The sequence below is a fragment of the Dama dama genome, chromosome 3, assembly GCF_033118175.1.
Source record: "Dama dama isolate Ldn47 chromosome 3, ASM3311817v1, whole genome shotgun sequence".
NCBI classification, from domain to species: Eukaryota; Metazoa; Chordata; class Mammalia; order Artiodactyla; family Cervidae; genus Dama; species Dama dama.
In genome coordinates this window covers 37,730,911-37,746,476 of record NC_083683.1, presented here as the reverse complement: position 1 = coordinate 37,746,476, position 15,566 = coordinate 37,730,911, and the positions used below count along the sequence as shown (strand labels likewise).

At 36.5% G+C, this 15,566-nt stretch overlaps 1 protein-coding gene across 2 annotated transcripts in view; it reads left to right on the top strand.

Moving 5' to 3' along the window:
* DCN (decorin) overlaps nucleotides 1-7,224 on the top strand; it is a 36,261-nt gene extending 29,037 nt beyond the window's left edge. For both annotated transcript variants that reach the window (XM_061125648.1, XM_061125653.1), the window contains exons 7-8: nucleotides 2,052-2,190; nucleotides 6,512-7,224. In XM_061125648.1, the coding sequence (XP_060981631.1) occupies nucleotides 2,052-2,190; nucleotides 6,512-6,706 (334 nt within the window). In that variant the 3' untranslated portion in view covers nucleotides 6,707-7,224. The remainder of the gene's footprint in view (nucleotides 1-2,051; nucleotides 2,191-6,511) is intronic.
* Nucleotides 7,225-15,566: the final 8,342 nt, after the last annotated feature.

Genomic DNA, 15,566 nt, shown 5'->3' with positions numbered 1-15,566 from the left:
CTCAGAACACTGTTGCAGGGCAAATATTCCAATTAGTTATTTAGATCAAGAGAAAATCCTGTATGTCCCTCTGCAAGAATACAAAGTGGTTTTCAGGCAAACTTCCCTTTTCTTATTAAGCATATATACCATATTCTCTCCTAATAGGTGGAATTTTCTTTGATGGAAAGAATCATGGTTTTTGAGCTATGTCTCCTCTGCCCTCACAAGCCTAGAACAAAAGTCTTTAACATAATAGGTCCTAGAAAACATTTCATGAGTGAATATAAATTAATCATTGAAAATGTAGTTTCTTTCAATTAGATTATTAGGAATATTATATTCTAAGAAATGTATTAGTCGAAATTGGATATGAGACTTGGAGTGCTATAAGAACTAGGAGTCAAGGTTCTGAAATAGAAAAGGAAAGACCAGAAAGAAGAGATGATAGTTTAAGACTGAGGGAAAGACAAGATATTATGAGACAAGGTGCCAGGCTGATAATCAACAAGTAAGGCAAGCCACCTGTGTTATTAAGAGCCTAAAATCAGTACATTTTAATCTCAGTTATTTCAAATATCAAGTCATGATGAAAACTGGAAGACTTTGGTTACCTAAAGTGAAAGTCGCTCTCAGTCATGTCCAACTCTTTGCGGATCCCATGGACTCTTCAGTCCATGGAATTCTCCAGGCCAGAATACTGGAGTGGATAGCAGTTCCTTTCTCCAGGGGATCTTCCCAACCCAGGGATCAAACCCAGGTCTCCTGCATTGCAGGCAGATTGTTTACCAGCTGAGCCACCAGGGAAGCCCTAAGCCAACATCTGAATCCCAAAAGGGCTCAAAAATCTCAACTTACTGAAGGCAAGCAGGAATCAGTTTTCAAAAGGGGCCAAGTCTTCTTCACTAAATTTGAAGGAATTCAAGAGATTCTTCTGCTTTCTTTGCCTTAGAGATTTCTGGTTCTCTTCCACCTGTTTATTGCCTCATCTCTCTCTGCCCTTTTGGATTGATAGCACCCTGGTTATGACAGATACTTATTCCGAGAATGTTGGGAACAGTAGTTCTGTCTTCAAGTCAGCTGCTTCTGAGTTTTGAATCTGATTTAGTGTGAGGGAGGGCTTCTATGGTGGCTTAGTGGTAAAGAATCTGCCTCCAATGCAGGAGCCACAGGTTCGAACCCTGGGTCTTGAAGATCCCCTGGAGAAGGGCATAGCAACCCACTCCAGTATTTTTGCCTGGAGAGTCCCATAGACAGAAGAGCCCAGCAGGCTCCAGTCTATAGGGTTGCAGAGAGTCGAACATGAGTGAAGTGACCTAGGACGCACTGTGAGGGAACATCAAAGCTGCAGATTCTCACTTGTTAAACATTTAGTGAAAAAAATGCAACCCAGAACCTTGAGTGGTATTGTATGAAAAATGGAAGAGGGGGCAAGATCAGGGTCAGAGATCAGGGCTCTAGGGGTCATAGCTCAGAGATCAGTGTCAGAAGCCAGGAATATTGACACCAGGCATATTCTGACAGTAACAGATTGTCATTGATAGACTCTTTCAAACACATCTTCTGTTAAGCTTTCTGGCAGGTAGATTTATTGACATTACAAACTTTCACTTTTTATTTACAACAAACAAATTTGTACAATAAATAGACAATTGCTTGATTTACAAAGTGACCAAGATAGTAATAGTGTCCCTTTCATTTCACCTCAGTTGAGTTAACTGCATTCATTATACAATCAACTCTTGATCACATCAAGCTCTGTGTTAGTACTAGATATACAAGGCAGTCACTTTTCTCAAAGTAAGACACACAAGTACACAGTCCCCTGAGTAAAAGAGGGTGACAACTAGATGCTATATGTATCTGCTCATATAGCAGATACAGATTTAACTGTATCTGAGATGGAACCTTAAGAACAAATGGGCTCTATCCAAGCTCAGATAGTTTGGAAAAAATCACATTAGGCAGAGGTGACAGTAAGTACAAAAACAAAACAAAACAAAAAATGCCTTTCCTATTGTAAGAAGGCATCCACGTGCAGTGGATCCATTCATTTCTGTTTTCTGTTGCAGGTTGGGACTGAGTTTCAACAGCATCTCTGCTGTTGACAATGGCTCTTTGGCCAACACTCCTCATTTGAGGGAACTTCATTTGAACAACAACAAGCTTGTCAAAGTGCCTGGTGGGCTGGCCGATCATAAGTACATCCAGGTAATATAAAGCCACTAACTATTGTGAGGAATGTCTAGGGAGCAAATCATCCCTACTGGGATGCCAGGAGGCAGGAAGTTCTGCTTAGAAATGTTTTTGCAGAGAGATATTTTTAATGTTTCTACATGAATTTTCATTCTGGTTCTGTGAGACATATAGGTTTAAATTAGTATTAATTGTTTACAAATTAGGACTACTACCTTGAACTTACTATAATACTTGCTTCCAGAATGTAATTTTTTTTTTTTTTTTTTTTTTATGAAGCAGGGTAGTTTCAAGTCACAGATCAGTGTAACAAATACATAGTGGTTAGATATCATCTGTAATCTATAGATGTGAAATAAAATAGTAGTTTTAACTTTGAGTTTCAACAGACATCTTGTAGGTCAAAAGACAATGTTTACCTAGCAGTGTGACTGAATTAACTTCATATAAATTATCAGTTATCATGTATTCTTAAAGATAAGAAGATACGGTTCAGTGGTTCAATATGCTAATAGAGCTTTACAATTCATAAATCTATAAATGTAAGTCATACTTATTACTTTAAGTAGTCATAGTGATTTCATATATAATAATAAAAGATTTCCATTGTTACCTTGAGGAAATTAAACAAACATGTTATTTAAGTTATGTATTTTAAAAAGATTATACATACTAAAAGCCCAATATATTGTGTCTTACTGTGGTCACAGAGAAAAAATTATGAAACATGACATTTTGAAATCTTTGTTAAATATCAGCAAATTTCATGGACATTTACAAAGGGCCCCACATTCAGAAGGGCCTTACTCTTAGTTTCCCATTTCTAATTGGCATCCGTGTACTCATATTACCTGCATTTCTAGAGGCTCTTAGGGGTTTTACCTACTCTACTTTTTTTTCTATATCCACATAGTCCAAATATTTTTAGCAAAATTATGCAATTATCCAATTATCACCACAATCTAGTTTTAGAATATTTTTATTACCTCCAAAATAGGCCTCTTATATATTTATTTCTAGTTGTTCTCAACCTCGTCCCCAGGCACAGGAAATTATTCATCTGTTTTCTGTCTCTATATATTTTTCTTTTCTAGACATTTCTAAATGTAATCATACAATGTGTGGCTTTTGTGGTTGGCTTCTTTCACTTATCAGAGTAATTTTAGGTCACCCATATCACAGCATGTGTCAGTAATTCATTCATTTCTATTGATGAATTGCACTTCATTGTATGGATATACCACAGTTTGTTTTGCTAGTACTACACCTTTTGTTAACTGTAACTTCTGATTATGTTTAGAAATTAGAAATGAAGTTCCTCTAACCTTGTTCTTATTTTTCAAAATCTTACCTGCTCCTGTTTCTTTGCATTCCATTCAAGTTTTAGGGCCAGCTTGTTCATTTCTTCTCAAATAGATTGCTAGGGCTTCGATAGGAACTGTGTTGAATCTATAGATCATTCAGGGAAGAATTTTTCTTGTAATAACTTTGAGTCTTCCAATACACAAACATGGAATATCTTTCTATTTTGTCTTTATTTTCTCAAATACAGCAATATTTTGGCATTTTTAATATGCAAATTTTACAATTTATTAAGTCCATTTCTAAATTTTGTGTTGTTTTTGGTGCTGTTATGGTTTCCTTTAATTTTATTTATTTATTTATTTTTAATTTTATTTTTGAATTTTTTTGTTAGTTTATAGAAATTCATTTGATTTTTGTATATCTATCTTCTGTGCTAGTGCTAGTGTCCTGTGCTAAAATTGTTTTTAGTTGTAGTACTTTTAATACATTCTTTTGGATATTCTACATTCAGGATCTTATAATTTGTAAATAAACAGAATTTTAATTATTCTTTCTTATCTGAATTTTTAAAATTTCTTTTCTTACTTCATTGCATTGGCTAGAATCTATGATGCAATGTTGGTAGAAGTGATGAAATCAGACATCTTTGAACACTGGGGTACATGTGACCTCCAATTTAAAAAAAAAAGAAATTAGACATCTTTGTTTGATCCCTATTTTACAAGGGCAATCAACCTTTTGTCATTAGGCATGATGCTAACTATAAGTCTTTTGTAGATGCTCTTTATCAAGTTAAAAATGTTTCCTTTGATTTTTAGTTTACTGAAAATTTTTGTCATGAATGTGTGTTTTTCTTCCAATGTTTTCTTTTTCTGCTGAGATGATCATGTGATTTTGCTTTTATTCCTTTAATATGTTATATTAACTTGATTGATTTCCAATTAAATAAATTTTACATCCTTGAGAAAAATCATGTTTGGTTTTGACCGTGGTGAACTGTCCTTTTATATATTGTGATACACAATTTCCTAATATTTTGTTAATTTTTTGTCTATATTCATATGTGATATTTTGACTGTAGCTTTCTTTTTTGTAATGATTTTTGTCTGGCTGTAAGAAAATATTGACCCCTTCTAATGAGTTGGAAATTTAATTTCCTTTTTACACAGACTAACACTTGCTTTATGTCTTGATATTTCCTTCTCTTATTTTAACTATTAACCATAAACTCTCACCAAGCACCTCTCCTTTCACATTAATTATTGTTAAGCAATGGAGACTGTCAAATGACAACAAGAAATTTTCAAAGTTTGAGAATCACATACATACATACACACATACATACTTTACAGATATTGTTTTGATATTAATATCCCTTGTTTCTGTTTTTGTAAGACATCTATTGTTCTCTTTCTAAACCTTTTCTTAATCAAGAGTCTTCACCAGCATATGAGTACAAATATTCTGGTAGGTGGAACAGTATTTCAAGTCAGTTATTTTAAGGAAGGGCCTCATAGATTTTATAGCTTGCTTTAGAAATTATTGCTTTACCATTATATTTTTGCCTTGGTTTTATGATCAATCACTTCTATTCTTCAGAATTCACATATAAATAATGGGACTAAAAGCTCATTTCCAAACTTCTTTTTAAGTCTGATATTTAGTTTTGCTAAAAAAATAAAAATCTATGAACAAATTGCCATTGTCTTAAACATAACCATAAAATATATTTTGGAAAAAATTTCTAATGAGCTATAATATTGTATTCATTGAGTAGAACTTGTAACAGAATACATTTTTGTTAAAAATTTCTACGTCTGCTTATTCCAAATACAGTGACATTCAAGTATTTCTTAGAGTTTGTGATTTTTAATTTTGATTCTAATACTCTATACCCTCTTATACTTCACTATATTACATCCTTATTTTAAGTAATTCTTTAAATAATCTATAATTTTACCTTTTTCCTGAAAACATAATATTCAATGTGGGCACAATTTATGAAATAACCATGAAATCATTCATTTATTCATTCAACAAATATTTATTGAACATCTACTCTGTTCTAGCAGACACCAGAGATATAGTCACAAACAAAGCAGAACAGGTTTCCCACTTCATAGAGCTTTTATTTTAGAGAAGCAAACCAGACAAAAAACAAATATAGTGATCATTGCTCTGAATAAAAATAAATATAACTGGAACAGCAAATAGCAGAATGGGATACAAGAAAGATTTCTTTGGTAAGGATAAATGAATTACATGAGTCAGAAGCCTGGCAGACATCTTGGAGTTTATGGCAAAAGAAGGATATGGTGTGTGTCAACCTGAGGAGGGACAGTGCTCTAGTTGAAGAGAAGTGAGTAGGTCAGGGGGGTTAGACTGAACAGTGAAGAAAGATGAGCTCAGAGTAGAAGGATGGCCAGATCAAGTAGGATGTATCAGCCATTGTGAGAACTTTAGATTTTACTCTGCATGAGGTGGGAAGCTTCTGGGGTACTGAGCCAAGATGATATAATTTGCTTACTTTTTAAAATAATAGCTGGAAGGAAGGAAAGCAGGAAGGTAGAAAAGAGAAAGAAAGAACAGACTTCAAGAAAGCAAAAGAGGAAACAGGAAGAACAATCAGGGCAACTTCAACAATTTAGAAGGAGATAATAGTGGTTTTGGGTAAGGTTGTAGGAATAGATATGGGGAGAAGAACTGGATTACACGTGCATTTTTAAGGTTACACTCGCAGGATTTGTTGATGGTAGGGCAGAAAGTATAAGGCAGGGAGAGTCAAGGATGATGACAATGTTTTTAGCCTGAGTCATCTGGAAAGACTGAAATGCCATATACCGAGATGAGGAAGACTAAGGAAAGGAAAAACAAGATTAAAAAGAGAGAGAAATCAAACATTTGGTTTGATGAGTATCAAGGTATTTAAACTGAAGGATGAGCATGCTGAAAAGAATTCAGTAGTGTTCACCTGTACGGTCTCTGTATTTTTTAGAGAAAAATAACCATGTGCCATTATTTCGGGTTGCAGGTTGTCTACCTTCACAACAACAATATCTCTGTAATCGGCGCTAACGACTTCTGCCCACCCGGATACAACACCAAAAAGGCTTCTTATTCAGGAGTGAGCCTTTTCAGCAACCCAGTCCAGTACTGGGAGATCCAGCCATCCACCTTCCGATGTGTTTACGTGCGTGCTGCCGTTCAGCTTGGAAACTACAAGTAGCTCCCAAGAGCGCCCTCATTTTTATAACCTGGCAAAATCCCATTAATGTCATTGCTCGGGAAAAAAAAAAACAAAAAAAAAGAAAACTAGATACTGGAAATCTATCTGCAATGTGGATGTTTTTCCCACATGACTTATTATGCATAAAGCCAAATATGCAGTTTAAATAATTGCCTACAATAAAAAATATTTTGCCTGGCATTTTCAGAATCCTTTTTTGAAGCTTATTATTGATGTTAACTGAGCTATTGCAGATAATCTTATTTCACTAAATGTAAAATTTGGAGTAAACAATTTTAGTAGAGCATTTAATTTCCAGAAAGAATCAAATAAAAACGGTATCAATCTTCTGTAACTCATAGTGGGGGTTAGCTCCGTTGACATAGTCTAGCAATGTATTCATCCCCATTATTATTGATAAAGCCTATTTGAGTGTGTGAATTCAATCCAGGCTATGTAAAATTTTTGCTAATGTCATTGTTTTGAAAAAAATAAATTCACAAGTACATTTAAAATTACTATTGTATAAAGGTGTAATTTTAAATCTTCCCTAAACTCAATCTTCTGAAGAGAGTAGACATTGCTTTCTTGAAAAAAAAACAGCACATCTTTTCAAGTTCTCAGGTTTGTACTCTACCCCTATCCTTTGATGTTTGTGTATTATAACTTACTTTATCTATATTAAGTGTTAAGCTGATAAGGCACAAAACTGACTTTTTCTTACTGGTCTAAAAAAAGAATATTTTCAGTTACTGGATACTAAATCAGCTTTAAAACTATGTGTATAATCAATCTGCTCACAAAAACATTTGTGTACTTACCAGCTGTATTAGAAATATTTCCTACATTTAGTTAAACCTTTGGTTTTATAAATTCTTTTGTGTAGAATTTAAAAATAGCTATCAAAGCAGATCATTCAACAAGCCTGGGGAATGGGCTGCTTTACCAAGAGTAAATATTTATCAAAAAGTACGTGTATGCTATCAACATCTAACAAGCAAACATATGAGAACACTTTATTTCTTCTATAATCTTGTATGTTTTCTGATTGTAAATACTGCAACCCAAACTGGTTTAACTATGAAGGGGAATACAAAACAGTCTTGCTAGTAGATTAACCTTTAGCAGAGTTTCTCATCAATTCTTTCAGCTTTGCCTTCCTGCATTACGTTTTCAGGCTGGCCTCTCTTACGGCTGCGAAATATGAACTTCCTCCACCACTGCCCCCCATACAAGAGCATATTAACACAAAATTCCAGAAAAAGTCATGAGATTGTCTCTCACTATCACATACAAACTTCACAACCCTATAGAGTAAATACTATTGTTATCCCCATTTTGTAGAAAAGTGAACTAAAATTAGGAGAAATTTCGTGACTTTTCCATAGTCAAATACTTGGGAAATACCTGGCAACAGAGCTTTCTCTTTTAATCTTTGTACAAGTCAGGGTCTGGTAGAAAACAGAATTCACCCCAGAGAATTTAAATGAAAGCAATTTGATGATGGGTCTGTTCTAGAGGGTGCTCAGAGTTAACCACATGAAACAAGGGATGGTGAGGCAGCTAGGAATGAACAGTGGAAGAAAGGCATTCCCACCCACATGGCTGATGGACAGGAGAAGGACTGAATTTCCAGAGCTAAGTGAGAGGACACATCCAGGGAGCCATGCTCCTGGTGAGATGCAGTACCCACCAGAGGTGAAGAACTGAAGGAGGGTATCTGCCTTTCCTTCCTACTTCAGGTCCCCCCACTGATCAAACCTAAAGGAAAGAGAACCCATCAAGAAAACCAGAGAGATTAAGCTTCCTCCTGGGCTGAGGGGTGAGGAGAGGGGAATGGATCTATTCAGAACACTCAGAGAATAACTAGCCCAAACACTGTAATTGTATCAGTAGGGTCATTGAACACGTTCAACCAGCCTCAGCTAAGCATGGGCTTCCCGGGTGGCCTTAGTGTTAAAAAAATTCGCCTGCCAGTGCAAGAACATAAGAGATGAAGGTTGATCTCTGGTTGGGAAGATCCCCTGGAGGCAGACACAGCAAACTACTCCAGTGTTCTTGCCTAGAGGATTGCATGGACAGAGGAGCCTGGTGGGCTACAGTTCTTGGGTTGTAAACAGTGGGACATGACTGAAGCAGCTTAGCACACACTCACCTAAGCACTACATTTGTAGGTCATCCCAGGCAGTTTTTCTGACCCTGTTTATTTTAGACTTTTCTGCGTTGAGCAGATATGCTAATACAGAGGTGCTAATAAACACAAAAATATTTGATAAAACTTTGTCAAATGATTAGCTAAATCTGATTTTCTGTTGTGAAACACCAGACTGCTTTTATAATGGCTTTGACTGAAGCAGAGTTTACTTATTGAAAAAAATGTGGTTAGTGTCAAAAATCCAAGTGTAAACAGAAAATGCACACTGTCAATATTAATGGGCAGTCAATTATGTATTGTACATAAATATAGCAGAAAACCAAAATAATATTTGCATAATCATGAGGGTCATAAGAATCAAAGCTTAAGCTCTAAGCTGTTTTGGTTAAAATCAATACAAAGGAGGGTATACAAAGCTGGGATATACAAAGCTCTGTAGGAGCAGTTTAATTATGTAGCAGACTCCCATGAAGTGATCTGGCTAGTGATATTTATTCATAATCTGTTATCAGTCCATAACTGGAAGAAGCTATTTACTGCTTTAGCATACTCTATTCATTCTGTTGTTCATTCATTTATTCAATAAACCTAGCAGTGAATGTATTGCAGACATGTGATAACTCTTGGTAGAAAGATAAGAACAACAATAACAGTAGCAGAAATAGACTTTTATTTCAGGAATCTATTCAGTGCATACAACAAATTGCCAGCTTTTGTATTTGGCTCTTTTGGGACCATGTCTACTTATCACAAAAATTCCATAAGACTGTGTTATTCCATTTCACAGATAATGAAATTGAGATATTGGAAATGCAGAGTCAGAATCAGAGTCCTGGTCAGGTTAGAATCAGGTTTTGCTTTTGGAAAAATTTATATAGTTCATAGCATGTCAAGACCAAAGGTGATAGTCTTAAAAACTAAGAAGGGAATCTATTCATGGTTCTCAGAAGTTACTCTGTGTTAATGGGTTAGAGTATTGAGGTGCAGGTTCCCTAAAGATAATCACTGTAATTTATTGAATATTATTATCTAACTGTATATAAAGCATCCTATTTGGGGTTTCCTTGGTGGCTCAGTCAGTAAAGAATCTGCCTGCAATGCAGAAGACCCAGGTTCAATCCCTGGGTCAAGAAGATCCTCTGGAAAAGGGAACAGCAACCCACTCCAGTACTCTTGCCTGGGAAATCCCATGAGCAGAGGAGGCTGGCAGACCATAGCTCATAGGGTTGCAAAGAGTTGGACACAACTGAGAGACTAACATACACACACAAAGCATCTTATTTAATATTTACAACAGCTCTGTGGACTATCTATGGTTATTTAATATCCCTTTTACAGATGAGCAAATGGAGCCCTAGAGAAGCCAAGCAATTTTCCCACGGATACACAGTTTGTAAGTAAGAAAGGCAAATTTTCCATCACTTCAATGTCTTGTCTTCTGCTACTTTAAAATAGATTGTACCCAACAATGAGGAATCACTGGACATCTCCCATATAATTTAGGGATATAAAATAATGGACAATCTCACCAGTTCAAATTAGTGTCTTCACTTTTCAAAAAGGGTACATCTGTTCATAAAAAATTGAAAATATTCTTCAACAACACTGTTCAATTTTGAAAGTGTTCTGTATCAATACTGTTCAGGCCTGTATCCACCAACCAAACTTGACTGTGGAGCATGAGAAATGTGAAAGGATTGAAGAACTTACTTTTAAATTTTAGGTAATTTTAATGAATTTTAAGTTAATAGTCATATGTTGATATCATAATGGAGATCATAGTCTTAATAATCACAATGATTTTAAATATGATTTTCATGGTACAGAGTGAATTTCTATTCATGGAAAAATATTTACCAGGTCCCTGTCAGACACTGGAGATACAAGAAGTAATAAGACACCATCTTTGACTTTAAGGTGATTGGAGTTTAACAAAGGACATAATCATTTAACCAAACAATAGAAATTCAGAGGGATAAATTTTATCATAGGAATGTATGCAAGTTACAGCAGTTGCTCACAGGAGGGATGGTCCCCTTGTCTAAGAGCAGGATAATAAGAACAGAGGAGCCTCAAACACTTCACAGGTAGGGACTGAAATAGGTTTTGACGACTGTATGAGCCTTCCACAGGGAGATCTGGGGGCTACTCAAGGCACAGAGTAAGTTCAACCACTCAGAGGTATACCTAGCACATTGTCTGATCCTCTGGCATAAAGGAAGGCTTTCTGCTACTTCTTTACCTTCTTCTGAAGCAGAGGCAGTGGTTTATAGTTACTTATAGTATACACAGAGCTGAGGATAACATTAGGGAAAGAGGCTTTTTTTTTTTCTCCCTTCCACAGTCTTGTCGGTCCACAAAATATCAGTTCTCCAGAACGTTCAATAGGAAGGAGGAAATGTCTTTCTTCTTCTTCTTTTCTCTCATATTTCTCAAGAGGTCCTACTCTCATGACTACAGTGAACAGGTAATTTCTACTGGAAGGCACTTGGTGTTCAAGGTCATCTCTAGACATTTTTTTTCAGAGCTGGAATGCTATACTGTCCTCTCAAATACGGCCTCCTTCATGCTGTAACCTTCCTCCTGGAGAAGAAGTATTTGCAGCTACCCTGCTGCCTAACCTACAACTGGGGGAGGGATAGATAGAGAGAGAACCACGGGAAAGATCTTGGACTTTCCTCTGTAAGGCAGATACTAAAACTTACCTTTTCCAGTGGTAAAGCTATTTTTAATTTTTTCCCAATTGGGAAAGAGGCCTGACCCTTCAGAATCCCACTCTTAGGTATCAGCACAATTTCTTTCTTGAATATCTTTTCTTTGAAATAAGGATAAATGTAGTTCATTCCCTTGATTTCCACATTTTCTGTTCACAGGACTTAGGAGAGTTACTTAATCTTCTTATTGAGGCAATATAATTCTAATCTCTGTCTCTGTCTCCAACACGGCCTCTTTCTCTTGTGTGTCTGTTTTTACAGTATTGGGTTAAGTCCCATTCCAACTCAGTATGGCTTTATCTTCATTGCATCTGCAAAGACTGTTTCCAAGAAGATTACAGTCACAGGTACTAGGGCCTAGATCTTGAAACTGTCTTTTGAGGGGATGTAATTAAACCATTAAAACTCACTTTCTTTTTATCTTTATAAAATTTTTTATTTATTTTTCTTTCTATTAACTCTTTTGTTTGACTGTGTGTGGTTTACATAAGAGGTTGGAAAGTATGAATTTGCTCCTGACCCTTTGTGGCTGGGTAAACCCCCTTCACGCATCCATGCTAGCCTAGGCTGTACACCTTTTTATTCTAAGGGCTGTCATCTCATCATATTCAAGTACCCCCAAATTTCCAGAGCACAGTATTTATGTTCTTTTAATGCACTCCTCTTCAATGACCTTGACCAGGCAAAGAAATGCCTATGTCATTCTCATCACATAAATCAGGTGTAACCTGGATGTCCACTTTTTTCCTGGTTCATTCATTTTACTGAGTCATTCCTACACCTTCCTTCCCTTTTTTTCCTCCTCCCTCTCCATAATACAATTCCTTATTCCACATTTTCTTATAGCTGCAGCTGCAGGATCTCATTGCCTTATTTTCTAGGCAAACGAAGAAACGCCCGATCCCTTAAGTAAACTAAAAACTAAAAACGTGTATACAACACTTTCTCACTCCTCCAGAGTTCCAGCGAGGGCTGTTCCAAGATTGCTCCTCAATGCACACTGTTAACTCTTGACAAGACTTCATCGCCCTGCAGACTCTCTTCTCCTGCGGCACACATGTTACAGGTTGTTGAGTTGATATTTCATTTCTGATTTTGCTGCTCATTTTTAAATTCCTACACCCATTGCTAAAAGAATTTTCTTTTAGAGGATCTGTTCATATATTCTAGTTCACCATCTGCATAGTTATTTCAAGTCACAGGTCTGTGATAGACTGTCAATTTCATACTACAAGGTGTAACAGTGGGAAAAAAAAGAAAAATCAAGAGAGGGAAAACACTAAACTTATTAAAAAATAAAACATAAACATCCAGGAATGTAAAACAACCTTCAAATAGAGTTAAAGTTGAAGAGAAAGTCTGCCGCTCCTGCCTCCACAATGCAAGATAACCAGAAAAGGACTGGATGAGTTGCTTACCAAGTACATGACTCTCAACTATTGATTAACCATTGATGAACAGATGATTTGCTCCCTAGACCCTTTATTCCAATAAGGACTATCAGGGCTAAGTTCATACTCCCAGGCCTTCACAGACAAGCGTAGGAACACAAATCAATTTTTAAATATATATAGACATCAAATAATCCAACCCTTCTGTCCAGGTCTGACATATCACCTTGTTTATTCAACGCATATTTATTAAAGACCTACTGTGTGTTTCACATTGCCCTAGTGGTTGACATAGAGCAATGAACAATGTCTCACTCTCAGACAGCAGACGTCACAGTGGGAGGAGAGCTTCTGGGCATGAATAACAAAACAGAGGAAAGTCAAGGACCAGGGAATAGGCAATATGAGAAGGGGACTTGCTATTTTATATAGCAGAGTCAGAAGAAGACCTTAAGATAAAGTGACACTTGAGCAGAGCTATGAAAAATGGAAGGAAGCAAAACAAAAAAAGGAGCCAGAAGTTAGGAAGATGTGTGGTAGGTTCTAGAAATAGCAGAGAGATCAAATGTGAACAGGTAAAATGAATAAAGAGAGGCAAGACATGGCATGAGGTCAGAGAGGCAATGGGAACCTAAATCTTACAGGACTTTAAGGTTATCTTTTCCTCTGAGCAAGACAGGAGGCTGTTGAAAGGTTTTCAGTAGAAAAATGGCTCGATTCATCTGTCTGTGAAAGGGTACCTCAAGTTGCATGAGGTGCAGAGAAACAGGGATGGACCTAGGAGGGATATTTACCAAGAAAGAAATCATGATGATTTTGACCTGGTTAGTATCAGACAAGGAAGTGAGAATGGGGTCAAGATATGGAAATGTTTTGAAGTTACAGAGGACCGGATGGCTGAGAGATCAAATGGGGTGTGAGAGAGAAAGAAGAGAGACAGAAATGACTCCAAGAATTTTGGCCTGAGCCACGGGGAGGATGAAGTCACCCTTGACTGGGATGGAAAACACTGAGGAGGCTGGGGTGGATGAAATGAAAAGTCTGGTTTGGGATTTGTTCTTTTAAGATGCCTATTCAGTTTCGATGAGGAAGTATAAAAGAAGCTTTTGATCTAGGCATCTGGAGCTCCAGGGAGAGGGTTGAGTTTTAGACATAAATTTCGGAGACGTCAGAATATAGATTACCCTCTTTTATCAGCACAGAAATGACTTGACTTTACCCAAACTAAGCAGTCATACTGTACATCTTAGCAACACATTTTATAAGGCCAGTTCTGGCCTCTTGCAATCTTCTTGTGGTTTCTAAGATAAATAAACATATTATATGTTTCCCTCTGGATGCCTTTGCTAAGATCCTGTCAGCATTTCCAAAACAGTCCTTGCTTGAACAACACCATGAAGGAAAAACCTCTTGAGGAGAAAGCATTTTATTTTATTTTATTTTTGAAAAAATTCCTGTGTTCTCTCCTCTGTGTTTAAAATTGTATAAAAACACAGTCTCGTTTCGGTTTCCCTCAAGAGTTGACATTAACACAAATACAGCTTGGTGCCTGCCTTGAATGTGGATTGATAACTTGCTGGTGGTTTGACAGTTCTGAATAAACAGTCCTGTGCCATAGAGAAAGTATATTTTTGAAACTAGGGGAGGTCTCAGTGGGTGTCAGGCCTTGTACCAGCACATCTAACTATAAAACCACAAAAACATGAACTAGTTCCACAGCTGGTCATTATTTCATGAAATCCCAGCATAGACGATTCTTTTATAACTTATATTTATTGATCACCAGTTTATGAAAAACGCATGAAGTCACTTGCTCTGGCATTGATATGTGAAAAATAGAAGACAATTCTTGTGAAATAAGTTACTTTTTCTCATCCTTCCACAACACCAGTTATGTGTGTGTGTGAGTGTGTTCGTCAGTGGAGGGGTGGTATCTTCTTGTCATCTTAACATGCTTATTAGAGAGAAAGTGGTTTCTTTGGTGACTCAGTGGTAAAGAATCTACCAGCAATCCAGGGACTGCCTGTAATACAGGAGATGTGGGTTGGATCCCTGGGTCAGCAAGGATCCTTGGAAAAGGAGATGGCAACCTACTCTAGTATTCTTGTCTGGAGAATCCCATGGACAGAGGAGCCTGATGGGCTATAGTCCATGGGGTCACAAGAGTCAGACACGACTTTGTGACTAAATCACCACCAAGAGAGGAAGGAAAATTTTTATTAATTTGCTCATTCATTCATGTATTCATTTAATTCACACATTTATTGAAGACTTAGAATATGACTGGAACTATGCTAGGTCTGGAGAAAATAAAAACAAAAAAATGTATATTTTATTTCCTGCAGTCAAAAATGATGGGATGTGAAAGTGAGATATTATTTCAATAAACTTTAAAAATGAATAAAAGGATAATATCTGAGAAGATTCTGAGAGGAAATGAAAGTCAAAAGTATTGTGTCTCTGTTCATGATTAAAAATTATAATGTTAAACAAATTTCCTGTGGCTGCCTTTGACTTCAGGAAAAAAACATCTGGAACACTGTGAGAAACACCAGGCCACCTACAACTCACAAAGCTTTTTCTGAGGCCTAGGAAATGAT